This window comes from Crinia signifera, chromosome 2, assembly GCF_055691185.1.
Source record: "Crinia signifera chromosome 2, ASM5569118v1, whole genome shotgun sequence".
NCBI classification, from domain to species: domain Eukaryota; kingdom Metazoa; phylum Chordata; class Amphibia; order Anura; family Myobatrachidae; genus Crinia; species Crinia signifera.
Window position 1 is genome coordinate 372,352,589 of NC_139218.1, and position 27,583 is coordinate 372,380,171.

General features: G+C 45.9%; 1 protein-coding gene across 2 annotated transcripts; it reads right to left on the reverse strand.

Moving 5' to 3' along the window:
- On the reverse strand, positions 1-26,913 carry DCUN1D5 (defective in cullin neddylation 1 domain containing 5). Of its 2 annotated transcripts, XR_014469816.1 has the most exons (10): positions 26,695-26,913; positions 15,574-15,690; positions 14,118-14,206; positions 13,194-13,264; positions 11,218-11,309; positions 9,519-9,627; positions 8,260-8,364; positions 3,645-3,747; positions 1,897-2,046; positions 1-401 (listed from the first exon to the last, which is right to left on the reverse strand). XR_014469816.1 is itself a non-coding variant. In XM_083170054.1 (9 exons), the coding sequence occupies exons 2-9, from the start codon at positions 15,642-15,644 to the stop codon at positions 1,991-1,993; spliced, it is 696 nt and encodes a 231-aa protein (XP_083026180.1). In that variant the 5' UTR covers positions 15,645-15,690; positions 26,695-26,913; the 3' UTR covers positions 1-1,990. The 2 variants fall into 2 exon arrangements, 1 of the variants encoding a protein (XP_083026180.1); XM_083170054.1 differs by having other exon boundaries at positions 1-2,046.
- Between the last annotated feature and the right edge of the window lie 670 nt (positions 26,914-27,583).

Here is a 27,583-nt window from a genome sequence, read left to right on the forward strand (position 1 = left end):
TTGATGATTCCAAAAAAACAAACAAAAAAAAACCTTTAATGTGGCATGAAAATTAGACAAACAATTGGACAAATAATGTGACATTTGGGAGAAGTTAAGAGCGTTTGAGCCGACAAAACATTGATGTGACACGTTTAAATCTCCCTTTATTTTCCACTCAATTCTTAATCGTAATAAGGGTTCCGTCACGGCTCAATAGAAAAGTCCTTTTGTCGAGAACATTAACAATAAATAATGACACTGGGAGAAAAAACTTTGGCAAAATAAGAAATCTGCTTAAATAAGTCAATTTATAGCAATGGGTTCAGTATTTGCGACGGTATAAGAAGCAACAGAAGGGCTGGAATACAGGAGACTGGGGTACAGACCAGGTTCTTTATCACAGCGGAAAACGGCATCTCCTGTTGACCAAAGTTATAGCGGAATCAGATTTATTTGGAATATCCAGCAATTTTCAGACTCTTAAACCAGCTCACAATTCAAAATAAATATTTTGAACAGTTAGAAGCTCATTTAATAACCTGGAGAAACTTAACATACGATAAAGAGAGCATAAAGGAACTTCCTTCCGCTAGGTGAAGTTCTGCTGACCAAAACTAGTCAGTCAATGACGGTTTACCATAAACCGCAGCCACCAAGCTGGTACAGGATTCTCAGCAGGACCAGATCGCAGGAAAGATGGCGGGTACAGGACAGAGGGGCAGATTTATTAAGCTTGGAGAAGAGATAAACTGGAGATAAAGCGGAGAAAACGTAAAAGGAGATAACACATCAGCCAATCAACTCCCAACTGTCTTTTTCAAACACAGCTGATTGGCTGTGCATTATCTCCTTTTACCTGTTCTCCACTTTATCTCTTCTCCAAGCTTAATAAATCTGCCCCAGAGACGGCCCAGGTTTAGCTGGTCATGGGTAGAAAGGGTTATTGTAAGGGATAAAACAGTAGTGGCATTCCCTTTTAAATAAGCCCCACTGAGCATGTATTAGTATTACAGAAAAAGGATGCTGAAAATAAGACCCATTAACAGCCAGCTTGAGACCCACTAGCAATCTGTTTTATGGAAACTGTTGCAAGTTAAAATGTTTGGAATAATTAGACCCTTAACACATGAAATTGCAGTGTTTGACTATACTACTCCTTGCTCCCCCATCGGCCAACGGGCCTGCTGCAGTGTTACTGTTAACAGAATGCAGGCGACAAAATCCAACTCGCGCTATATTTTTAGACACAAGCGTTCGAAAAAAAAAAAAAAAAAGTGTCCAATTGCTTGATACTGTCTGACCATAACATTTACAAGATATTTGGATTCAAAAATTCTACCCATGTTGAAATAAAAATTCTGGGTAAGAGAAAAAAAAAATGTTTTTTTTTTTTTTTTTTTAAATAAAAACAAAAAATTGGGGGAAATTGTAACCTAAAAATTAATGTTATGTATGAATCTGGCCAGTGAGCCCCCCGAAAGAAAAAACAAACATACACTGTGTATGTATGTATTTATGTGTATGTATATATTATGTGTATGTATGTGTGTGTGTATGTGTTTTGTGGGATCTAAAACAAGTAGACGTGTCAGCCAACCAAAATGGTTCTTTTCATCCAAGAGACTCATCGTTACACAAAGGATATTTTCAGTGCTTCTGAACCATTATTTAGAATGGAAGCCAACACCCATCATATGAGTTAATGATTAGAAGATAGCCTTGGATACAAAAAATGGTTGCCATATTCCAAATCTGTATTGAAAACCAGTGTAAACTTCACTAGATTTTAAATATTAAACACCAGCAGCCAATCTGATGGAGGTCATTGCCGATTTCACATGTAACAAGTAAACATCAGTTCCATATAGAAGAAAGAAAAAAAAAAAACGAAAAAAAAAAAAAAAAGGGAAGTACTTCAGGCGACTTCGGCAAAGATGAAAATATTCTTCAAACACTTCATGTTGGGGCATTTGAAAGTTCATGTTTTTGTTTCCAAGATTAGATCTTGCTATAATGACAGACGGACTTTATTCCACTCAACAAATTCGTCAAGGAGAACGGGCCCTGGAAAGATGGAGAGAAGTAGTTAGGGATATATGCTGCTCTTAACTGGTTTTCTGGAATTTTTGAGACACAGAAACAAACAATTTTCACAAGGGCCCAGGTTCAGACCGGTTTGCTGGGCTGTGAATGTTCGCAGACTAGTGAACAGGTAAATGTGCCCGCCCCCCGCCGGTCGAATCCCCTCTTTAACATGCGTAGGAATGTGTATGATAACAGATCCCTACGCATGTGGGTGCACGGGTGAAAAATCAACCGAAGGTCACTCGACTTCCTGTCCCTCCTGGAGTGGACGGCACATTGCAAACCATGACCAACGGGGCCAGAGCCGAATTTGGCCCGTTACTAACAGATCTTAATGGGCCCCTACGTTATACAAAAAAAGAGAGGTGCTGGGATCTTAATATTAAAATAATTACTGTACCAGACACTATGGTCAGTTGTACAGCCCTTTTCTACAGATATTGAAATTCCAGGTTTTGCATACGGACCCAGGATTTTTGTAATCCCATGTGCTCATTGCCGCCCTGGGTTTTTGCCGGGTCACAGATCATCTCAGCTCACAGACCCACTTCAAACTGCACCTTGGACCAGGGAAATTGCCGGGTCTTCCCCGTTCACACTGGTTACCGAGTCTGCCCTGCCAACAGTGTGAGGAATTTAAGAGCAGCTTTGATTGGGTGGCTAAGATGATGTCATTTAAAGGGGACTTTTTTTTCCCAGCCAAAAGAGGTGTGTGGGGAAAGCACACTGCATTGAAGAACTACTGCTTACAAAGTGCTTTAAGCTTTTTCACAACTAATGCTAGGTTTTATGGATGCCACGGGCAGACACTATATTTGATATGTTGTAGTACACTGTCGAATCCTTGACAGTGCCAATCACTTGCTTCTTTATTTCCTCCTCCCCTATAACAGCCAGCAGCTCCAGCACGCCATGTCTCTTCTTCTCTCTGCAGCATTAAATGGACGTCACATGTCACCTGATCTCATTCCTAAACAAGCAATAAATGCAAGGGTGATAAAGAGAGATAAATATCCAGCCAATCACCTCCTAACTGCCATGTTGGCTGGACGTTTATCTCTTTATCACCCTTGCATTTATCTCTTGTTAAGGCTTTATACATCTGCCCCGCTGTGTGAAAAAAACGGGCCTTCCACATCATTCACCAACCATCAAATGAGGTGGAAGGCCCACGCACATCTTACTGTAGGTTACTCTCAGGTAACCTTAGATATGCATGGCCATTTGGCAGGAAGAGGGCGGGCATCTGATATCCGGTGAGGTCACCTGCCAGCACCCAGAACCCATGTCACAGGCTGATTTCTATGGGAATTCCCATGAAAAGCTGGGCGTTCCCATGGGCGCCACTGTCCGCCAAAGCCCCACGCCCCCCCACCTGCTGTCTTGGGTGTGTGCACGCTGTTCGACGTGGCCGCACGCACCCGGTGTATGCACATACGCCCAACATGGGAATAGATCAGAATAAGGGCCAAGGTGCCTTCTGCAGCGTTGAAAGACCCAGCGACTGCGTGTACGGTGTTCAGCTCTGCGTCATAGGCCTATAGATAATAATACAAGTATAAAAAAAAAAAACTCACAGGCGCCATCTTCATCATAGTTGCTAAGGTCGGCGTGGACAGTCCGGCTAAATTCTAACACGTTATACCATTGGTCTTTGTTCATAACTCGGTATTTCGATTGCTGTTAAGAAGAAAAGTGGACAGGTAAGAGCGTTCTTGTAGACACAATGTCCAGCGGTGGCATTAAACCAACGGTCATCAGAGAGTAATGTACAAAATGCATTTTGCTTTGGGTGGAGGTCAATAATAATAATAAAAAAACAACCCAACAATACATTTGTTGGTATTCTTTGATGTATCATACCCATAAGACAGAGACCATGGGGGAGGTATGCAAGACAATAGCATATATATATATATATATATATATATATATATATATATATATATATATATATATATATATATATATATATATATATATATATATATATATATATATATATATACACACAGGTCGAGTATCCCGTATCCGAATATCCGTTATCCGAATTATTCCGAAATACGGACATTCCAGAAAGTGAAAAAAAAATTTTTTTTTGCTAAAAACTCACTGGGGACATTTGTAACAGCACTACTGAGGACATGATATGTAACTGGCACTATATATGTACAAGAAAATGATTGCTTGGCATTCAAATTCAGTGCTGAGATAGTACACACATTTTGTTTCACGTTTTGAAACCTTGTTTTTTGAACAAATAAAATATATTTGTGTGTATTTTATGTGGTAATAAAATATATTTGTGTGTATATTATGTGTTTATACAGCATAAATGCAAGATACTTCAAAATACATCATTGAAATAATAAAATATTCCGAAATACGGAATAATCCGTTATCCAAAATTCTCCTGGTCCCGAGCATTTTGGATACGGGATACTCAACCTGTATATTATATATATATATATATATATATATATATATATATATATATATATATATATATATATATATATATATATATATATATATATATATATATATATATATATATATATATGATTAATGGTTAGATATACTTTGACTTAAAAGGGCTCATACACCCAGGAGTTTCTACTACAGGGAGAGAAGGAGAAAAAAAATTGGAACAGTTTTTAACCCCTTCAGTGGCATGCTTCGGCTTCACGTTCATAGTGGGGGTGGCGTGGGGGTGCATTTAACATTGTAAGCCCCCATTAGGGTGCTTATACAATTAAACATCGTATAGGGGGCTTATACAATTTTAAATCGCATAGCAGTGCATCGGGTGTATGGCATGCGATGCGATTATATGTTGTGCGACCAAATATCGTGGGTGCCGTGCTAGTACACAAGTACCCACTTTTGTAAAGTTTGGCATCACTCTGCATTATCGCTGCAGTTTTCTTGGGAAGCGCATGGCTAGGTTAGCAAGAGGAATTATTGTTGGCGGAGAACTACCCTCTCCAGCTTCATTACAGGGATCTGCACAGCCCACAACCCCATCTGAGGTCTACAAACATCCAACAGGAACCATTAATGACCTAAAGGCTGATATACCCCAAGCACTGACAAAATTATATTCACAACCAATTAATTTCAAAATAAATGGTTAAAAAAAAAGAAAAAACGAACTGTTAGATTATGTACTAAAATTTGAAAAGCTGTTACAATGCCTTTTTTTCTCACCCTGTGTAAGTTGTTCCAGTAGATGTGCTTTTATAGCAGACAGTCCAAGACATCATGTAAGCAAAAAGTGATGTATATGGACTTAAGGTGTCCATACACGGTACAATATCCCAGTGCGTTTTGAACTAGATCGCATTGCACGCAAATCAGATGCGATTTGAACCTAGTTCAAAAAGAATAAACTGCACAAACTTTATGTGCTGTGCGATGGGATGCCAGTGGGAGCGCGCATTGCACAGCACCATTGTACCGTGTACGGGCACTTTGAGGGCTCAACACAATGGGCGGTATTCAATGTGAATACCCTGCGAGGTGCAGCGAATCCTTTTTAGGATTCGCTGCACATTCGCCACGTTCCGGAGCCAGCGGGCTCCGGTATTCAACGTGTCAGGGGCTCGCTGCCCCTGACAGGCGAATATGAGCTCCTGCGGCGATTGCCGCAGGGAGCCTCAGGACGGTGCCAGGCAGAGAGATGGTAGTCTCTCTGCCTAGCCCAGACCTTTGTGGGGGGTTAGGTGTGCTCCCCGGGTGCCAGGCAGCACAGGCTGCCCCCCCGGGGGTCCCAGCAGGCAAGCGTATATTCACTACACAGGATCGTAATGATCGTGCAGTGAATATATGAATATGTAATGAGCGGCTCCGCTCTGGCGCCACCTGCTGGCTGCTGTGTAAAAAAAAAAAAAAAAAAAAAAATATTATTTTTAAAATTAAATATATATTCATGTGCTTACAGCACATGAATAAAAATAGCATGCCCCTCCTCAGAAGAAAATTCCTGATTTTTTGACACCAAATGTAAAAAACAGAACACTTTATTTTAAAAGTTCACATTCCACTTCACCATAAAAAGATAGCGATTGCTGCTCGGTGAATCATGGTGACCAAAACCTTCAAATGTATTCGCCAACTGGTCATTGAATAGGGTGATTCACCGTTTTAGTCAGAAATTCGCCAAACAGCACAAATTCACCATAAAAACCTGGCGAATCAGGCTCATTGAATACCGCCCAATGTGAAGAAGTTGCTGTCGTAACAGCATAAAGCCGCAGATGCAATTATCCCACCTCGATCTCAACTCTAGGGAACTGCAAGCAAGAATCTGCAAGTGTGGCAGATCCAAATCAAAACGGTTTACCAGACTACTGGACAAGTGTGTACCCTGCGCCGCTCGGCCCCCACACCCAATCCTGATCCTTTAGGTCTCTTGGTTTATAAACATGCTTTAAAACTAGGAGACCTGAAAGTCAACCTGGCAACTGATATTGTAGTGTAAGGGCTTCTGAGGCAGAAGCCAACTGACCGCGGGTCCAGAAAGTCCAGCACACTGTGTGGCGGCAGTGTGGGATCAGGAGGGACGCAGAGGAGGGCATGGCTGCGGAAAGTATGCCGGCAGAACTGTGAATTTTACATGTGCGTAGTACGGCAAAGGGCCGCATGTATCATGGCGGCATTACATTCAACCCTATAGCCCTTATTCAGATCTGATCGCCATACAAATTTGTTCTCAAAATGGGAAAAACCATGCTGCACTACAGGTGGGGCAGATGTAACAGATGTGCAGAGAGAGTTAAATTTGGGTGGGGTGTGCTGAAACTGAAATCTAAATTGCAGTGTAAAAATAATGCAGTCAGTATTTACCCTGCACAGAAACAAAATAACTCACAAATCTCTCTCTCTATACATGTTACCTCTCCCCCACCTGCAGTGCACATGGTTTTGCCCATTTCGAGAACAAATTTGTGCTACGATCAGATCTGAATAAGGGCCTAAGCGTTGGTTTGCAAGCTGCAAGGGTTGCAGAACGGATTTTGAATGCTGTTAAAAGTAAGATTTAATCTGTTACGCAGGTATTTTTAAATGCTGGTGTGTACAAGGCCTTAATTGTGTATCAGCAAAATATTAAAGATCTCTCTAAAAAAAAAAAAAAAAAAAAAGATTAAAAAAAGTGAAGAATGTGAGCCTAGAAGTGCGAAAATTAAGTATCAATCATTTAAAAAGGCAGCAAATCTTGTATTAAAACCACCTTAGATTAGACAGTGTATGAGCTGAGCCCTCTAGTGGTGGCACCCTAGCAGTAAATCACATGGCATGAAGTGGCTATGTCAATGTTTGATCTCCCAGAGACCAAGAGATTAATTTAGTGAACAACCACTTGTCTGTGGCTTTGACTGCTGTTAAAATAACAATAGCAGTAGATGAGAAACACGTCTAATTTATCATATTTTTAGAATGAGAGGGAGTGGGAGAGGGAGAGAGAGAGAGACTCTGATTGGCAGGTCCCTATACCGTGTTGCCATCCACAAAGGTATTTGTAAAAGAAGAAATGAGGAGGCAGCACTCACAGATTTCATAAATCAAAGTAAAAGGGTGTAATGGTCACATATAATCTGACGTTTCGAGGACCTCTTTCTCAAGATGTGAACGTTCACACCTTGAGAAAGGTCACCGGACCTCGAAAGTGCTGCCTCGTCATTCTTCTTTTATATATAGAGAGAGATATCTCTGACACCCTAATAATTGCTTCAGTGTCCGGTCCCCTGATGGAACGGTCTTTATTTACCTAAATTGCCTTGTACTGTAATTCATTATTTTCTTGCTCATTTATGTATTGTTTAGGCGCTGCGGAACCCTTGTGGGGCCATATAAAAACGCTAATAATAATAATAACAATAACAACAACAAATATCAATATTGCCATTTATATGCAGCTGATAATTGTCTAATGCAGTGATGGCTAACCTTGACACGCCAGCTGTTGTTGAACTACACATCCCAGCATGCCCTGCTACAGTTTTACTATTTGGCCATGCTAAAACTGATGCAGGGCATGCTGGGATGTGTAGTTCAACAATAGCTGGAGTGTCAAGGTTAGCCATCACTGTTCTAATGTGTTATCCTACTGTTCAATAAACAAACCTCCAAACCACACACACACACACACACGGAACAGCGATGACCCTGCCCATCAATTGAAAGTCTCACCTCCAGATATTGCAAAAATACAGTGAATAAGGGCCACGTTCTTCCTAGCAGCAGGGCCAACATGGATTTTGTGGTGTCGATATCCAGACTTCTCTGGTCTTTGTCCTACAGCATGGTAGAAAAATGCACCCGTACATTAATAACGCTATACATGGCTTCACAGGCTACATCCTAACGTTATCATCGAGGATTACATGCAAATAAAATGGAGGCTATGGGGTTTACAGATCATTGATTTGTACAATCCGGCACTTGTGATCAGGTTTATGCCCGATATATATAAGGGAAGGTACTTCTATGAGCCGTGTGTCACAGAAGTTGGCATTTAGAAGATTGTCCGTCCATAGCGGCTCTTTAGCAACCTTGTATACTCTCACTAGACCGACATACAAAAAGGTCGACATGCATTACTACGATAATTGAAGGTCGGCAGGCCTTAGGTCAACACACTCAAAAGGTCAACATGGCTTTAGGTCGTTACGGAGAAGGTCGACAGTAAAAAATTTTTTTTTTTTGAGCCGACATGTGCCGGCAGGAGGTATTTCATGCCCTACCATCCACTAAGGCGTAGAGGGAGAAAAGAACAGGGTGCCCGAGGCATGGCGAGCAGACACAGTGCACCGATACAGTATCAACATTCGGGACAAAAAAAAATAAAATGTGAAAAACCCATGTTGACCTTTGACTGTCAAAATTCCCCATGTCGACCTAAAGCCAGGTCAACCTTTTGAGTGTTTCGACCTTCCCGTGGTCGACCGAATGCTCCACACCCCCTTGAGAATGCAGCGGAGCCAGAGAGAGTACAGCTGGGTGTTGCTGCACGGTCATACAGAAGCCTGCAGGATACCCCTGTGATTAGTGTTGGTTGTTGGGTTGCACACAGCTCCTGTGAGAACCAATCAGCTCTCTGCATTCGGCATATACTTCGCATGTTGCCGAGCTGGCACAGAACTGCGACAGCAGTCTGTAAATAGTAGCAGCGAGGCTGCTTTTACAGAAATGTCAAGTGTATATATTCCTAGTCCGGAGCTAGCCATCAGCCTGCGCTTTGGAAATTGGTTGCTATGGGCAACATCCCATCTTCATAAATTTTCCCCAGTGAATATGGATCTTCTCATTTTCCTTAAGACATGGTCCTCGGGGCATCTAAACGGTGAGTATCTGCACGGCACAAAAATTAATCCCGCCCAAATCTAACTCTCTGCACGTGTTGCTGTTTATCAGCTGCACGGGGGCGCCGTTCGCACACGCGTACTTACCCTTGCAAAATCAAAAGCATATCGGTAAATATTCTTAAAGGCAGTGTTATCATTCAGTTGAGCGCGTAGATAATCAAATTTACCCTGTAACTTCTCTGTGCAGTCACATCTTAAATACAAGCAGGAAAAGCAGATAAACAAAATAATGGGAGAACGTGGAAAGAAGACGAACAGCAATTTCCAAAAAAGAAAATTAGTTACAAATCAGCCTGTACTACTTTATACCCAAACACATACTGTACAATGTTTATCAAATAGCATGCAGCAAAAAGCAATACTACTTCCATTCAGATTTCAGGAAGGTAGAACACAGTCATGTACTTAGAATATTTGGCCAGTTACATCAGTCCCTGGGCCCATTGCAGTCTATATATTCCCTACCACATTTACACACACACACACACACACACACACACACACACACAAACACACACTAGGGGTTAGCAGAAGTTGGGAGCAAATAAAACGACCAGATATAGATGTGCCCTCCTACACCTAGCCGCAATACAACTAACAGTGGCAGAAGCATGGTGTAAGTGGGTGAAAGTGACTAAAGGCCCCAACAAACTGGGCAATTTTGAACTGAAAGCAGCTCAGTTTTGTCATTGGAGCTGCTTTCAGCAGCACAGTGTACGGCCTGGCGATGAGCATTGATGCGCGCTCCAGCATCATTGCCGCCCACCGCTGCTCATCTGCTGGTATTACCAGCAGATGAGCGATGAGGAGGATGGCTTTCCATAGCATCCTGCTATGACGACGGAGCTGTCACTGCTGGAAGTGCAGGGACACAGTGTGCCAGCAGTGCACCTCCTCCCTGCGCTGCTGCCGTCCTCCTTACTTCCGGGGCCGCCGTGTGGAGTGATTTGATAGGATGTTCTGTCAAAGTGAGTGGACGCGGCGCTGGTGATCTCCCCGCATTGACCGAGCCCAATGACCTGAACTCGGGGGCGAGAGGGGCGGTGCGGACACCCGGCCGCAGGATATGCGTACGGTGGCCTGAGCTCTGCCACTGTCAGGAGGCTGGGGTACGCCATGTCTGCTCCCAGCAGCAGCAGTGTGTCCCTGCAGCAGGTTCTGGACGAGTGAGTGCCGCCCAGAGTCACTGATTCCCTCATACATACATACACAGTACAACACACTGCTCCCCACACACACACACACACACACACACATACATGTCACACAGCTTGCTTCACACACATATGGCACTACAGAAAATCAAAACCTTACAGTAATTTCCCAGTTTATGACGGTTTTCCCAAGTATGGGATGCAAATTTAGCATTTGGGTCATTTTCCTTATACAGTATGGCCTCTATGGGTGGTCTGATATTTACCAGTAGCTGCTGCATTTCCCACCCTCGGCTTATACTCCAGTCAATAAAGTTTCCCAGTTTTTGTGGTAAAAGGAGATGCCTCGGCATATATTCGGGTCAACTTATACTCGCGTATATACACAGTAATTTATAACTGCAACCCAGTCACTTCAGCCACCAGTGCTTAATGCTTGCAGAGAGAACCAATCCACAACCTAAATGACCAAAGCCCTCCTATGTCTTGGGGAAATCCAGCGGGGAGGTGATTTCATGTTTAGGCCAAATAGGCCCAATCTGGCGAAAAGGGGAAACCTCCCCCACTCTACCATAGGATCGAGCCGCTATGGATATTATTTTTACAAAAAAAAGAAAAATATATCTTACTGTAATGAGGTCATCCCTTTTAGCCATTCTTCCTTAGTGAAGAAGCCCATGTTTTCAGCCTCTAGTTTCCAGGCCAGAACCAGCATGATAATCTGAAAGATGCAAAACGCATTAGATCATTCATATCTAGACCACACTTATATGAAGGACTGCACCTTCTTGTCTTACAGTTGTCTCTCTCTCTCTTACAGACCCGTTTAGGCTCCTCCCCATGGTCGCCGACCGATGAATGATTTTTCAAGTGATTGCAGATCTAAGACACCTCTTTGGTGTCTTACATCTGCGAGTGCCTGTACAGGAAGCGGGCGGGCAGCTGGCATCCGCTGCTAGCCCCATAAGGGAATTACCATGAAACGCTGGGCGTTCTTATGGGTGAATCCACCGGCCCGCAACCCCACGCCCTCCGCCTTCACTGTTGTGTGCGAGCACCTGGCAAATAACTATTCGCCGGGGCCACTCGTACACAGCGGCTGCACATGCGCAAAATATCACACCCCTGCTCAACCACACAGGGGAGCGAATCAACCAGAATAAGGCAGCTGGAGGGCCGAAGTCTGTTTCCAACTACATGGCAAGGTTCACAGATGGTCACTATGCGCAGACAAGGTTTCCCCAATCTAGACAGAAAGATCTACATCAAGAGAGTCATGTACTACCTGCATAGGTTTCCAAGTTCTGAGGAACAAGGATTGCACCATCAAATCTTGCCTTGTATGACAAAAAACAAAAACAAGCAGTAGAAAGGCTGGGACAATACCCGGGACAACAGTGTCCTTGTGAAACAGAAAATACTGATCGTGTATGACAGAGCCCAAATTCCCCCGATGAGGGGAGAAGTCGCATACAATCCCCCTTAAGCCGCCCGGAACCTTCCCAATGCGGCCCCCGCCCTGGGAGTGGGTCTGACCCAGAGATCTTACGTGCAGCAGGGGGGGGGGCACATCATATCAGATGTCACACACTTGAGAATGAAGCCGATTTCTAGGCCCGATCCTCCGGAATCAAGTGAAATCGGGGACCGTTAGGTTAGGTAAAACAACCCCCTCCTTTCCTAACATACACACTCACCAGGCTGTACACGTTTCAGCAGTTAGGTAGTGCCTCATGTAGTGCAGTAAGGTAGTGCCACGTGTAACGGTACACCCCTGGGATGTAGGCCAATGGATGGAGCAAATGTGTCTACATAGTGCAAGAGATTTTATTTATGGCCTGGAAGCAGCAAAGGCACCGGATGGTTTGTACAGTATGGAGGACTAACATCCACTAGATAGCCCTGGGCTCCAAGGTGTGGTTCAGAAGAGTGGACTGTGAGGAAGACCATTTCCTCAACTACCACAATAATGAGCAGGTTCTTCCTACCAACCGGTGGGTCTGGTCCATCAAGCACAATATGAAATGTCTACATGGGCCTTGTAATGTGACTGAAAGGCATCTAGTCTCAACGGGAATCCTATAGAACTAAGCAGAGATGAACCACCCAGTGGTTCTCAAACTGTTTTGAACCACGGCACCCCAGAGTATCAAAATTATTTTCACGACACCCCTAGGGCAAATGTTTTTCATTGATAAAATCAGAAAAAATATAACTGTAATGTGTTTATATCTTATCCTTAGGGCCAATGTATCATGCTTCAAAAAGTGATAAAATGGAGTGATAAAAAGCCAGCCAATCAGGTCCTAACTGTCATGTTACAGGCTGTGCTTGCAAAATGACAGGAAGGAGCTGATTGGCTGGTGGTTTATCGCTATCACTTTTTGAAGCTTGATACATCTGGCCCTTAGTTATCTAGTAATAAACAGGATTAACTTCTGTTTGTCTATTCCTCTCTATTCTATTAATCTAATTCTCTCTACACATGTTACATCTGCCCCCACGCAGCGCACATGGGTTTGTCCATTTGAGAAGGAATTTGCCTTTGCGAGTGAACCAGAATAAGGGCCTCGGAGTAGAAAGCCTAAAAGCTACATAAACTTACATTTTCTGGTTCTACGCCAATGTCTTCACAGAATTTTTCCATAGCTTCTGGTCCAACAATTTCATCGGGACCTATTGAATAAAGTGATTAATCTAATTAACCTAAATATATATCGTGAACCAACGGGAACATTTTTGTTGAAAACGTGAAACTGAGAATAAAGTATTTTAGCACAGAAGGTTCCTGTGTGTATTAGCTAAATACCAGCATAGTCATTACAGACAGAGAGCAGAACCTGTAGTACAACCCTAATGGACCAATCACAGATATTATAATATCTTATATATTTAGTCTGTGACTGTGTGTATAATGCTGGGCGGAGTCATGGGCGGAGTTATACACACAGTCACAGACTCCAGTCCTCACAAACACTATAGCTCAGCTGCTGCAGGAAACCGAAAAAGTTCCCCATCATGTGCACACATCCCCACAGCCCACACACACATTATGCAGTGATGGGGAGGCACCAGCACAGCCACATACCTCCCAACTTCTTCAGTGTTGGAAACGGGGCCCTCACGGCGAAAAGGGGAGTGGTCTATGCAAATGAAGATGGGACATATGCAAAATATGTCACACACCCTTTTCGTATGCTGCGTCGCTGAATAGACGCTGTGCACAGCGTCTATTCCTCATGCTGGGGGGACTCCCAACTGCCCCCCCCCCTCCCCGCTGCTCACAGCCATACACCCCCTTCAATCTTTAACTTAAGTGGCACAGTGCCAGTATGTGTGCACAGGCTGGCAGAGGGATTCAGAGAGTGCCTCTCACCTACCGCATATGTGTGTGGATTTTATATGTTCTCTCCACGCTTACGGTTTCAGTGTCCGATCCATAGGCTAAAGACAAGCAGCACACTAGCTGAGCATGCTGCTGGACCTGGAGCAGAACATATATGTGAAATACAATGCGCATCTTACTTACCAGCGTACTCGTAAAACCAAGCCAGGCACTTCTTGCTAGAAAACAGATCTTCACTTATTATTCTAGTGGGAGCTTGTGTCCTGCAGTAACTGAGGGGAACGACAAAAAAACAAAACATAAAAAAAAGGGGAAATGGACAGTGACATCTCATGTTGTACGGTGGGACCCTTCCGGCTTATAAACCGTGACACGGATAATAGACGTAGGTACTTGTTTCCTAGCACTTCGCCCACATTTTCTACGTAGGGCACCGTAAGGAAATCGGCCATTGTACCCCAGTATATCGCATGGCATTTTCCGCAAAATCGCATGCTATTTTATACGGTGTGCGATGCCATGACATTAGGTATACAATAATATGATTGTATGTCCCAAAAATAGGTTTAACGCACCCCCCACTATCCACGCCACCCCGAAGCGTGGCGAGCACAGCGAGCCCCGCGAATGGCATGCGATTTCACTACCCTGAATAGCCAACTACGCAAATGGCGTAGTGGGCGCCATGCTAGGAAACAAGTACCTAGACCTACAGCAGGCATGCCAGTGCTCAGCAATGTATTAACTATATAGTGGTAAGGAAATTCAGGGGGGAGGTGTATCAAACCTTTGAGGGCCAGATGTATCAAGTTTCAAAAAGTGCTAAAAATGGAGAGTGATAAACAGCCAGCCAATCAGCTCCTACCTGTTACGTTACAGGCTGGGTTTGAAAAATGACAGGTAGGAGCTGATTGGTAGTTTATCACTCTCCATTTCAGCTCTATTAGAGCCAGATGTATCAAGCTTCAAAATGCAATAAAGTACCAGCCAATTGACTTCTATGATTCTACAGTCTATGAACCAAAGCTGACTAGTACTAGGCTTATGATTTGGTTGGTACTTCATCTCTATTCACTTTATCTCTCTCCAAACTTTGATACAAATGCCCCTGTGTTTGGAAAAATAACAGCAGCCTATTGGTTGCAACTTTCTCTCTCCAAGGCTTGATACACCTCCCCCTTCGCGTTGTGTTCTGATCACTGGGCCGGAAATACTACATGCTGGGTATATGTTACTATGTGACTGGTGAATGCTTATTATGGTGGTCACAAGTACCTGCTGAACATAGCAGTATGTATTATCCGTATATTAACATTTACTTATATATAGCGCTAGCATATACCATTGCACTTTATGGCGGCTATCTGAAAAATGTTAGAGGAAAAAAAAAGGCTTCCACTCCCAGACCATTGATTCCAGCGGGAGTCACTGTGGGGTAGATGGATAAAGCAGTGATAAGGGAGAGGTTAGCCAGAGAAGTGGCCCGTGGCAACCAATCAGCACTGCAGTAACACATATACTTCTCACTGCTTCCTACATCTACCCCTGAACCTCAGCAACACTGCACTGCACTGTAACATGTTTTTATGCGTTGAGGTGTCCTTATATTCCCTTAGTAGGACTCATTCGGCGGTAATACCTAGTTATTCTACATTTCTTGAGGTTCATGTCGTCAGTGGAGGACGATTTTCTCTTTTTTTTCACAGGCATGTTGTTGTGAGGGGGTGCACGATGTATAGTGACACAGTTGGGATCTCTGCAACATTGAATGAGAAAACATCAAATCGTTACACAATGTCTGGTGCAGTAATAAAACCCATTAATACACAAAAGCTGAATATTCACTTACATCGCACCCGTCACCTACACAGCAGAGGTGGCGCCAGTGTATTCATGAGGATGTAAGCCCAGCACACAGGTCCTTAAAGAGCAATACGCACGAGGAATGGCGATGGGACATGAGACACTGGCTAGAAGTTACTGTATAGGAAGCATTATCATGAATGTTGCCTCCGTCCACGAAGCGGCAGCTTCCACTTATGCTGGAATAGTTGCTATACTTACAAAAGTGTTCTGCTGCAAGCATGGGGATTACAAACTCCCAAAGGCTATATATTCAAGCAGGTATTCTCTGTATGTATGACCAAAACAAGGTATGCGTGCAGTAGGGATGCAAGATCCTTACTATTTAAACCAGGCATATCCAACCCGCGGCCCTCCAGCAGTTGCAAAACTACAAGTCCCATCATGCCTTGCCACAGTTTTTCTATTACAGTTTTTCTATTGTGGTACAACTATGGCAAGGCATGCTGGGATGTGTAGTTTCACAACAGCTGGACAGTTTGGCCATGCCTGCCATAAGTGTTGACTTCTCAACACGTTTCAAAGTACTGAAGTGAGCACAGAATACTTACATTCCAGGTTTTACAATCAGACCCTGTTAATAGGTGTCTCTCAAAGCTACTGTAACTGTGGAGAGTAATAAATGATGTCCCTGATGATAAAAAACCATTTGCCACTTACATAATGTGGTCTTCTCAGTTCTGCTGCCCCGTACGCTGACTGCTGACAAGGCAGTTTCCATTTTCAGAACATTTGAGTAACACTTAAGCTACAGTAAATGATTTCCTGGGAAAACGAGGCTAATTAGGCAATAAATGAAACAGTACATTAAAGGCCCATACACACTGGGCGACTGAGCTGAAAGCTGCTCAAAACTGCCTGTTTGAGCAGCTTTCAGCTCAAAGCCGCCCGTTGTGTATGCCCCGGCGATGAGTGGTGAGCACTGCTGCGTGCTCCCGCATCATCGCTGGGAAAGCCATTTATCTGCTGGTATTGCCAGCAGATGAGTGGCTTTGAGGACGGCTTGGCATAGCGCTGCTCTATGCAAAGCCATCCTCCCCCTGCTGTCGGCGCCGGACAGGGGCAAAGCCGCTCAGTGTGTATGCACTGAGCGGCATTCCCCACAGCGATGATAGTGATCATCACGGTCCATACACGCTAGGCATAATCGCACAGGGTGTATGGACCTTTACTCTTATTTTCAGACATTGCAGTTAGTTGCACTGGGCAATGGGTGCAACCACTAAATAAAAAAAGTAATGAGCACGCAAAGAATATATATATTTCAATCACCCCAAGGAGTGCGGGTGTGGTATGCACCTCCAACAGTGAGGATCCCGAAAGTCAGTATCCCGATGTTGGGATCTCGACTGCCGGTGCGAGCGCAAAGAAGCCCCTTGCAGGCTTGCTGCTCACCACAGGTTATATTCTCCCTCTATGGGGGTCGTGGACCCCACAAGGGAGAATAGCCCCTGGGAGTCGGGATCCCCCTGTTGGAGCACCAGCAGTCGGTATTCCGACGATGGGATACTGACTGTTGGAGCATCATCCGGCACCCAATGAGTGCAAGGGCTTGTATAATCTAATTATTGCAATAGATAGATACTATAATTTTACCATGCAGCCTAAAAAATAGAAGAATATATATATATATATATATATATATATATATATATATATATATATATATATATATATATATATATATATATATATATATATATATATATATATATATATATATATATATATATATATATATATATATATATATATATATATATATATATATATATACACATATACATACATACACACCCATCATAGTAGTCAGAATCATCAGTATGCCACAAGACCCTGGGGCGGAACTACAACTTTGTAGGCCCCATAGCAAAATTTTTGAGGGGGCCCCTAAGTCAGGTTTCCACCAGAGTCGGTATGGCTTGTGCCGTCCAAGAGGTGCAGTGTTGACTATCATTTTAACACTGGCCCATCAGGGGTGGGATTAAGGGTGAGAGTCACCAGGACTGTGTGGGTCACTCACTTCACTCCCACCTAAAGGAGAGGGGCAGGACTCTCTCGTATAGGTTTCCTTCTTTCTCCCTCATACATAGTGTTCCCGCTAGGCTGTTTTAGCGGGGCGCTGCGCCCTGCCCGATTTTTAAAGGGCAAAATGCGCCCTGCCCCTCTAGCAGCACCCCGCTAAAACAGCCTGGTGCCTGCCCGACTCCTTGCACGGGGAAGCCCAGCGCCGCCTTAGACGGCAATGCCCGGTGCTTCCCCGGCATCAAGGCACCTTCCCCCGTGGTGACGGCATCTTCGGCGGGGCCCGCCCCCTTTAGTGACGTCAACGGCCGGGCCCGCCCCCTTTAGTGACGCCGTCGGCCGGGCCCGCCCCCTTTAGTGACGCCGTCGGCCGGGCCCGCCCCCTTTAGTGACGCCGTCGGCCCGGCCCGCCCCTTTTAGTGACGTCGGCGGTCTGGGACCGCCCACAAGTGTGCCGTCGGCGGCCCCGGACCGTCCCCCCGGCGCCCTGACCCGCAAAATTTCTAGAGTGAACACTAATACACCCTGTCTCTCATATTCCTATGCATCTCTCTCCTTCTCTTTTACACATATACTGTGTCATTTTGTTTCTGCCACATACACACATAAATCTTTTTATTTCATTACACTCATACATAATTCCATACACTGCCACTCACATACATGCATCCATAAAGCGCCTCTCATCTACATACGTACATAGGTCGACCCTATTAACCCCGAGGGGTGCGAGTTGCCGTTTGGGTTCCGTTTTCACGCTGAAAGCGGCACCCGAATTAACCCTAACTCACACCCTTCGCAGGTCCGAATTCACTGAAAATTGCTTGCACCCCTATGGAGGTGCGAGCACTTTTGAGCGAATTCAGCCCACCATAAAGTGTGCCCGGTGTCATGATGATTGGCACTCGGCGAAAATATGTGGATAGAGTTAAAAGACCGTGTTGCCTGGCAACCGCCCCAAAACATGACAGATCTAGAGAAGATCTGCATGGAAGAGTGGGCCCAAGTACCTGCTACAGGGCGCACAAACCTGGTCAAGAACTACAGGAAACGTTAGACCTCCGTAATTGCCAACCGAGGTTATATTACAAAGTATTGAGTTTAACTTTGTGATTGTCCAAATATTTATTTTCCACAAGAATATACAAATAAATTGTTTTAATACAATGCGATTTCCAGTTTTTTCTCTCCACATTCTGTCTCTCACAGTTGAAGTGTAGTAGTAGTAAGTTTATTTATAAGGCGCCACAAAGTGTCCGCAGCGCCGTGTACCTATGATGGACATTACAGACCTCTCATCTTTTTAAGTGGGTCAACTTGCACAATCTGTGACAGTCCAAACACTTTTTTCGGTACTCTTTACCTAGAAGGGCGCCAGCGATTGAAATCGCGGGCGTCGGGGGTAAAAATCGCGGTCATCGCGGGCATCGCCGGTAAATCGGGATGCCCGCGATTTTTCCATAGGGAACAATGTTAAAAAGGCTGATTGACCGCGATTTTACTGTTAAATGCCTCAATGGACCCGATTTGGCCATAGGAATCAATGTTAAATGGGCCACAGAGCCCAAATAGGCACAATTAACCCTTCAATGTCCCCCCCAATTTTTAACGCCACCCCACGATCCACGCCAACCCGAAGCGTGGCGAGCGCAGCGAGCCCGCGAGGGGCGGCGGTACGCGTCCTCCGACCTTTTCATGCCCTACTATCCACTAGGGCGTTGAGTGAGAATATAATAGTGTGGCGAGCGCAGCGAGCCACCGCGCCCGAAGCGTGGCGAGCGCAGCGAGCCCCGCGAGGGGACGCGGATACCTTCACAGGTAGACGCGTCCCCTCGCGGGCTTCACAGGTGTCACGGACACCTGTGAAGCCCGCGAGGGGACGCGTATAACTGTGAAGGTATCCGCGTCCGCTCGCCACGCTTCGGGCTCGGTGGCTCGCTGCGCTCGCCACACTATTATATTCTCACTCCACGCCCTAGTGGATAGTAGGGCATGAAAAGGTCGGAGGACGCGTACCGCCGCCCCTCGCGGGCTCGCTGCGCTCGCCACGCTTCGGGTTCGCGTGGATCGTGGGGTGGCGTTAAAAATTTGGGGGGACATTTAAGGGTTAATGGGCTCTGTGGCCCATTTAACATTGATTTCTATGGCCAAATCGGGTCCATTGAGCCATTTAACAGTAAAATCGGGTCCATCGCGCCTTTTAACATTGATTCCTATGGTAAATCGGGAGCATCGCATCGCGGGTACATTTATGGCCGGCCGCGACGCGACCGACACGATTTCCATGTTTAACATGGGTTTCAATGGGAAATTGCGGGCATCGCGTCGGTCACGTCGCGGCCAGACATAAATGTACCCGCGATGACCGCGACGGGCGCCCTACTAAGTAAAGAGTACCCTTTTTTCTTCCACTGTATACACACACACACATTGCCTCCTGCTTCACACATATATCGATACATACACGCAACTCTTTCACACACATACATAGCACACATACACTGTTTCATACACATAAATATATCCACTGCCTATATACAGAAAGATCTCCGCAAACACTCCCCTTCAACCTCACGCCTGCGCTAGAGCACACAGAGGCCACATTGCCAGACACCTTATCGCTGGTAGGCCTGGTGCTTCGCTGCTGCTGCTACTGGATTACTGCTGCCGTCTCCCTGCCCCATGATGCTGCTCCCTGGACTGAGAGGTGCTGCTTAATCTGGCAGGGGGAAATTGCAGCTACTGCAGCTGCTTCCAGCTCTATAGCACCGCTGGCCAGCTTGGCGGTCCTGCTGCCTTACTATGGAACCCTTGCCTCCCCCGATAGCTGTGCAGTCGTATGCCCGCCATCATCCTGCCATCCGTCCCCTCCACAGTTACACCCGACCAACCAATCCACGCAGACCACACCCCAGGGGACCGGCCTGTTTTAAAAAAGTGAGTCTCTGGCATTTGGAGGTAAAATACTATTGCACGAATATGCGAACCGTGCAGTTTCTAGGGTTATAACCTTTTGTTTTTTAACAAACATTTTTTTTTTTTTTTATAATTATTTTAAAATGTTAGTACATGTTTTTTGCCCTGGAAGCCAAACGTTGATTAAGATCATATTGTAACTGAACTGAAAATCGACCTTTAGTATAATTTTTTTACTTTTACTATAATTTTTTTTTTTTTTATGTTTTTTTAAGTTATTGTAAGTAAGAAATGTTACCCATAGCTAACCAATCATATTCTTGCAATTACCCTCTAGAACAGTGTTTTTCAACCACCGTGCCGTGGCACACTAGTGTGCCTTGAGCTGTTCTCAAGTGTGCCTCCAGATCTAGAGATGCCCAAACTAGTTTACAGCCGCCACCAGTTCAACTGTTATTTACTGGTCTCTTCTTTTCATTTAAATAACCAATGTATTTTATTTGGTCACCTGTGGGGACCAGTGTGATTGTTTTTTATATGAGGGGCAATAGGTTTGGTTTTTTCCTGTGGGGGCCAATGTGTTTTGCCCTGTGGGGATCTCATGGCGTGCCTTGGCAATTTTAAAATCGTATTTAGTGTGCCGCAAGGTAAAAAGGTTGAAAATCACTGCTCTAGAATGTGCTACAGAAATTAATCTGATTAGTTGCTATGGGTAAAATGTCTCAATTCTAAACATTCACATTTTAGTAAATACTGGGTACTCCTAAGGTACAGGGACCCTTAAGGCCCTAACCACTAGTGCGATATGGCCACTTTTCATCCGATTCCGAGCTTCCCTTACGTGGGATAGGATGAAAAGTGTCAGCCAACTCGAATACAAGGTGCGATCCCGCGCTTCTCGGATCGGAGTTGCAGTTCATCATTGCTGCCATGAATATTTACCGTATTCAGCAGCCATGAATAGGATTGCATACGATACTATGGGGCAGATGTATTAAGCCTTAACAAGAGATAAATGCAAGGGTGATAAAGAGAGATAAACGTCCAGCCAATCAGCTCCTTACTTCCATGTTGCAGGCTGCGTTTGAAAAAAAAGTCAGTAAGGAGCTGATTGGCTGGATGTTTATCTCTCTTTATCACCCTTGCATTTATCTCTTGTTAAGGCTGAATACATCTGCCCCATTGTATGCGATGTATCATATGCTTTCCAGCCACCCTGGAGCTGCCGGGTAAAATAATGGGGTATTACGATACCTTGCACTAGTGCAGCCTTTCGGAGTGTCCATAATACATAACCTCTAACTCTCCCTATTTAGCCGGTACAGCACCTTTTTTTTTTTAACGGTCTGTACCAGCTAAAAACAGATGTATCGATTGTACCAGTTTTTAACTGTCACAGTGCCGGAACTGACTGAGGCAACGTAGTCGCCACTTCTCCATTACCCGTGAAGTCCGGCTCCACGTGCTTGGAGGGGGCAAAGAAAGGAGGAGCGGAGCTTTAACAGTGAGCACTGTTGCTCCCGCTCCGTGATGCTTACTGTGGGGTAATACGTTCGAGACCACAATGGGGCTGGGAGACCGTGATGACGACTGTGGTGCTCTAATGTCTGGTCGCGGGCTTGACGTGTCATGCATCCGCAACCCTAATAGAGGATGCCGGGTGACATCAACCTGCCTCCTGAATGAATTCGTGAGCTGCAGTGTGCAGCGCAGCCAGGTGAAGCACCTCCCAGACATCCACCAGTAAGCAGGGATGTACATGTGGTGGATGTGCAGGGTGCCAAGAGGCATCTTGGAAAAAAATAATCAGTACACATTCAGAAAGGGGGTGTGGCCACATCCACTTTACCTGTGACCACACCCCCTTCCAGGATGTGTACCGGTTTCTGCCCTTCAGATGTTGGAGGGTATGATAGCAGCTTGGTACAGTCTGCAGTTTAAAAAAAAGGAAATGCAACGGTAAGTTCGGCCACAGAAAAAGGCCCAGACATCATTGGAAGGCAACAGTGGTGGATGATTACAGGATCCTTTGCTTGGTAAAGAAAAAAAAAAAAAAGAAAAACCTTCTAACAACATCCAGCCAAGCGAAGAACAAGCTGCCTCAATTACATATAGGTGAGAGACTACATTTGTAGATATACATAAGGAACAAGTACAAGTGTACTTGTGCAGAACAAATATGTACAGAGTGCATGCACCAGGGGAAATCATTGTGTATATATAACAGTACACACATGGATCATGCAGACATAGGGATAGATAGGCAAATCTAATTATGTAAATATATGGTAAAGTGCATTGCAATACGCAGCAGGGTAATACAGTCATGTACTATACAGATGTTTCCACAAACATCTATTCTTCATGCAGTACAAGTAAACCTATAGCAACACAAACACAGTAATATGTACTAGGGGACATTATTATGTAAACATAATAAATTCATACACGCGAATATGTAAACATACAGCAATGCGCACGCATGCACACACACACTGAAGCATGCAGGAATATAGCAGCATGTGCATGCGGACAGTATAATATAATACACAGGAACACAGTGACATTTACATAAGGACGATATACTATAGACAAGTGGCATCAGGTAGTAGCCACATGGAAGACTCCTTGCAAAACAGGGGCATGGCCTCACAGGAAATGGGCGTGGCACACAATAGTACTGATTCACATTATGCCCACACATTATGGCCCCTTATACACCACACCTAAATGCCCACACAATAGGGACACCCTTACCTATGATAATAAAGAGTGAACTGGGACTAATGACCCGACACTCAAAAGGGGCTCAGGGTGTTGCCTACCTACCTTGGGGCGCATAAATGCCCAGAGTCAATTTTATTTGTGAAATGGGCCCACTGCCCACTTAACATGAGCCTAACAATGAGCCTAATGCCTGAAATCTGGTCTATAAAAGGGGGGGGGAGGATATAGTACCAATGGGCAGGGCCATCCACAGGTATTTTAAAATAGCTTAACGAACACACAGTGCAGCCTCTTTGCTTCCCACCAGCTACAACAGTGCTCATGTTCTCAATTCATCTTCTTGCCTCTTCAGCAGCAGCAGAAGCTCTTCAGAAAATGGGCCAGATTATCTAAGCTTCAAAAGTGATAAACAGCCAGCCAATCAGCTCCTACCTGCCATGTCACAGGCTGTGTTTAAAAAAATGTCAGGTAGGAGCTGATTGGCTGGCTGTTTATCACTCTCTAATTTATCACTTTTGAAGCTTAGAGAATCTGGCCCAATGTCTGTTCCCAATCATTGCCACTGCTAAAGCTGAAGGCCTTGGCCCTTATTCTGATCTCGACGGTACGGCCCGCGTGCGGCCGTACCGCCAATGTTTTCACTCTGCACATGCGCAGAGGTCACTCTGCGCATGTGCAGGCGAAATCGCCGCACAAAAATTTTATACGCCGCAAAGGGGGCGTATAGGGGCGTGAGGGGCTTAATAGCCTCATTTCCCTATGCATACGCCCCGCGTTTCATGGGCGTTCCCATGCAAACGCGGGGCGTATGCATGGTAATGAGGCTATGACGCCAGTGATGGGGGCGGAAAGCTGACATCGCCGGATGTCAGCTCTCCACCCCCATACAAGCTTTCACACGGACGATTGTCCGTGTGGTCTAAGCTTGCGTGAGCGGGTGGAGCGTGCGGCCCTGCCTTCGATGGTCGTCGACCATCGAATGCAGGGGGCAGCTCCCACCATGGTGGAGGCGTACGCCCCACCATTTTCATGCGGATCGCCAGCCGTCCGCGTACGGACGGCCGTGGCGATCCGTCTTGTAGGCGGGGATTGGTTTGTGCGGCCGGAGCAACGTATGCGGCTCCGGCCGCACAGATCAGAATAAGGGCCCTTGTTATGAGGTGCCTTAGCTGTGATTGGTTACTTGCTGGAGAGCCATGATTGTTTCACGAATGGCGTCTAATTTAAAACGGGCACTGGGTGCAGCTTATTATCAGCGGCTGGCATATCAGAGCAACTTTTAGAGCCGGTCTGCTCCAGGATGCGAGGAGAGCACAGGACCATGTCATACAATATAGAGGACAACGCACAATGCCGTGTACATGGGGAAATGGTCTAGCAATCTATAGTAGGCCAGACAGTGACATGTACATGGGGACAGTGACGTACAATATAGAGGAGGACAGACAGTGAAGTGTACATGGGGACAGGGTCATGCAATAAAGAAGGAGGTGGCACAGGGACATGTACATGGGGACAGCGCCATACAATCTAGAGGAGGGGGCACAGTGACATGTACATGGGGACAGCATCATACAATCTAGAGGAGGCGGCACAGTGACGGGTACATGGGGACAGCGTCATACAATCTAGAGGACAGACAGTGACGTGTACATGGGGACAGCGCCATACAATCTAGAGGAGGAGGCACAGTGACGCGTACATGGGGACAGCGTCATACAATCTAGGGGAGACGGCAGAGTGACGCGTACATGGGGACAGCATCATACAATCTAGAGGAGGAGGCACAGTGACGGGTACAGCATCATACAATCTAGAGGAGGCGGCACAGTGACGCGTACACGGGGACAGCGTCATACAATCTAGAGGACAGACAGTGGCGCGTACACGGGGACAGTGTCATACAATCTAGAGGACAGACAGTGGCGCGTACACGGGGACAGTGTCATACAATCTAGAGGACAGACAGTGGCGCGTACACGGGGACAGTGTCATACAATCTAGAGGACAGACAGTGGCGCGTACACGGGGACAGTGTCATACAATCTAGAGGACAGACAGTGGCGCGCAGGGGCGTAACTACCATAGGTGCAGGGGGTGCAGCTGCTATGGGGCCCAGAGCTGAAAGGGGGCCCATCTTTGCTGTCAAACTAATATGTTTTGCATACATTTATCACCATCAGTTGCTAAACAGGGGGCCCTTACAAACTTTTGCTATGGGGCCTACGAATATCTAGTTACGCCTCTGGTGGCGCGTACACGGGGACAGTGTCATACAATCTAGAGGACAGACAGTGGCGCGTACACGGGGACAGTGTCATACAATCTAGAGGACAGACAGTGGCGCGTACACGGGGACAGTGTCATACAATCTAGAGGACAGACAGTGGCGCGTACACGGGGACAGTGTCATACAATCTAGAGGACAGACAGTGGCGCGTACACGGGGACAGTGTCATACAATCTAGAGGACAGACAGTGGCGCGTACACGGGGACAGTGTCATACAATCTAGAGGACAGACAGTGGCACGTACACGGGGACAGTGTCATACAATCTAGAGGACAGACAGTGGCGCGTACACGGGGACAGTCATACAATCTAGAGGACAGTTGCGCGTACATGGGGGCAGTGTAACACACAGTGACCTGGGGGCAGTGTAACACACAGTGACCTGGGGGCAGTGTAACACACAGTAACCTGGGGACAGTGTAACACACAGTGACCTGGGGGCAGTGTAACACACAGTGACCTGGGGGCAGTGTAACACACAGTGACCTGGGGGCAGTGTAACACACAGTGACCTGGGGGCAGTGTAACACACAGTGACCTGGGGGCAGTGTAACACACAGTGACCTGGGGGCAGTGTAACACACAGTGACCTGGGGGCAGTGTAACACACAGTAACCTGGGGACAGTGTAACAAACGTGACCCGGGGACAGTGTAACACACAGTGACCCGGGGGCAGTGTAACACACAGTGACCCGGGGACAGTGTAACAAACGTGACCCGGGGACAGTGTAACAAACGTGACCCGGGGACAGTGTAACAAACGTGACCCGGGGGCAGTGTAACACACAGACAGGCACATGCTACATAGGAGCAGGCACATACAAGAGCACGTAGGGAATAATGCAGAAGGAGGATACACACGCAGCGCACCCCGGGGCAGGCAGCTTTTACTCGGTCGGTCAGGACTCCCGTCCCCGCTATCCCCAGCCATAGCTACCTCTCAGCTCCGGGTGGTGCTGCAACCCAGGCGGGAGAGCGCTGAGTCCCTGCTGCTGCTGCTACCGGCGGCCGGTGGTGGGTGATGATGAAGTCGCTGCTCTGACGACGTCTCGGGGAGCGTTGATGACATCACGTGCAGAGAGAGCCAATGGCGAGAGCGTGCGGTGTGTGACACACCACCGGTCACTGCCAACACTGCCAGCTCTGCACTGCCCTCACTGCCAGCACTTTCCTTACTGCTGCCACTGCACTGGCCTCACTGCACTAATTGCCAGTACTGCAGTGGTGCCCTCACTTCAATATAAATGCCAGATCCTGCCCACACTGCCTTAAATCCCTGCCAGCGCTGACTTCATTTCCTGCACTGCCCTCACTGCATTGCTGGACATCACCCTGCACATCACTCAGTCTGGTACACTGCCCACTCATGGCCTAATGGTGCATACACACCGGACAATTTGAACTTTGAAGGACAATGCGGGCGTTCCCGATCGATGGGTATGACCAATCGTTCAAATCTTTACGTGCATCGTTATCGATGAGCGTACTCGCCGATCTTTAACGATGGTCTATGATATTCCCTTCATGCAGGAAGATTATAGACCAATCTTTTGTGAAGTGTATAAAATCGTTCCATGTGTATGCACGACAAACGATTTTATACACTCGTGAACGATGTTGGAAGTTTCCGGCATGGTTCCGTGTGTATGCAACTTTATTCTGAGCAGCATGCTAGTCATGAGTGTGGGATACGACAAATCCTTGTGGCAGCCATGACGATCTCAGGATCTGATCTGATGCGCTCAGGACCGCGCATTGCATCAGAATCAGAGGTAAATGACATTACATAATGAGATTACTATCATTAGATTTTATTTATAAGGCAC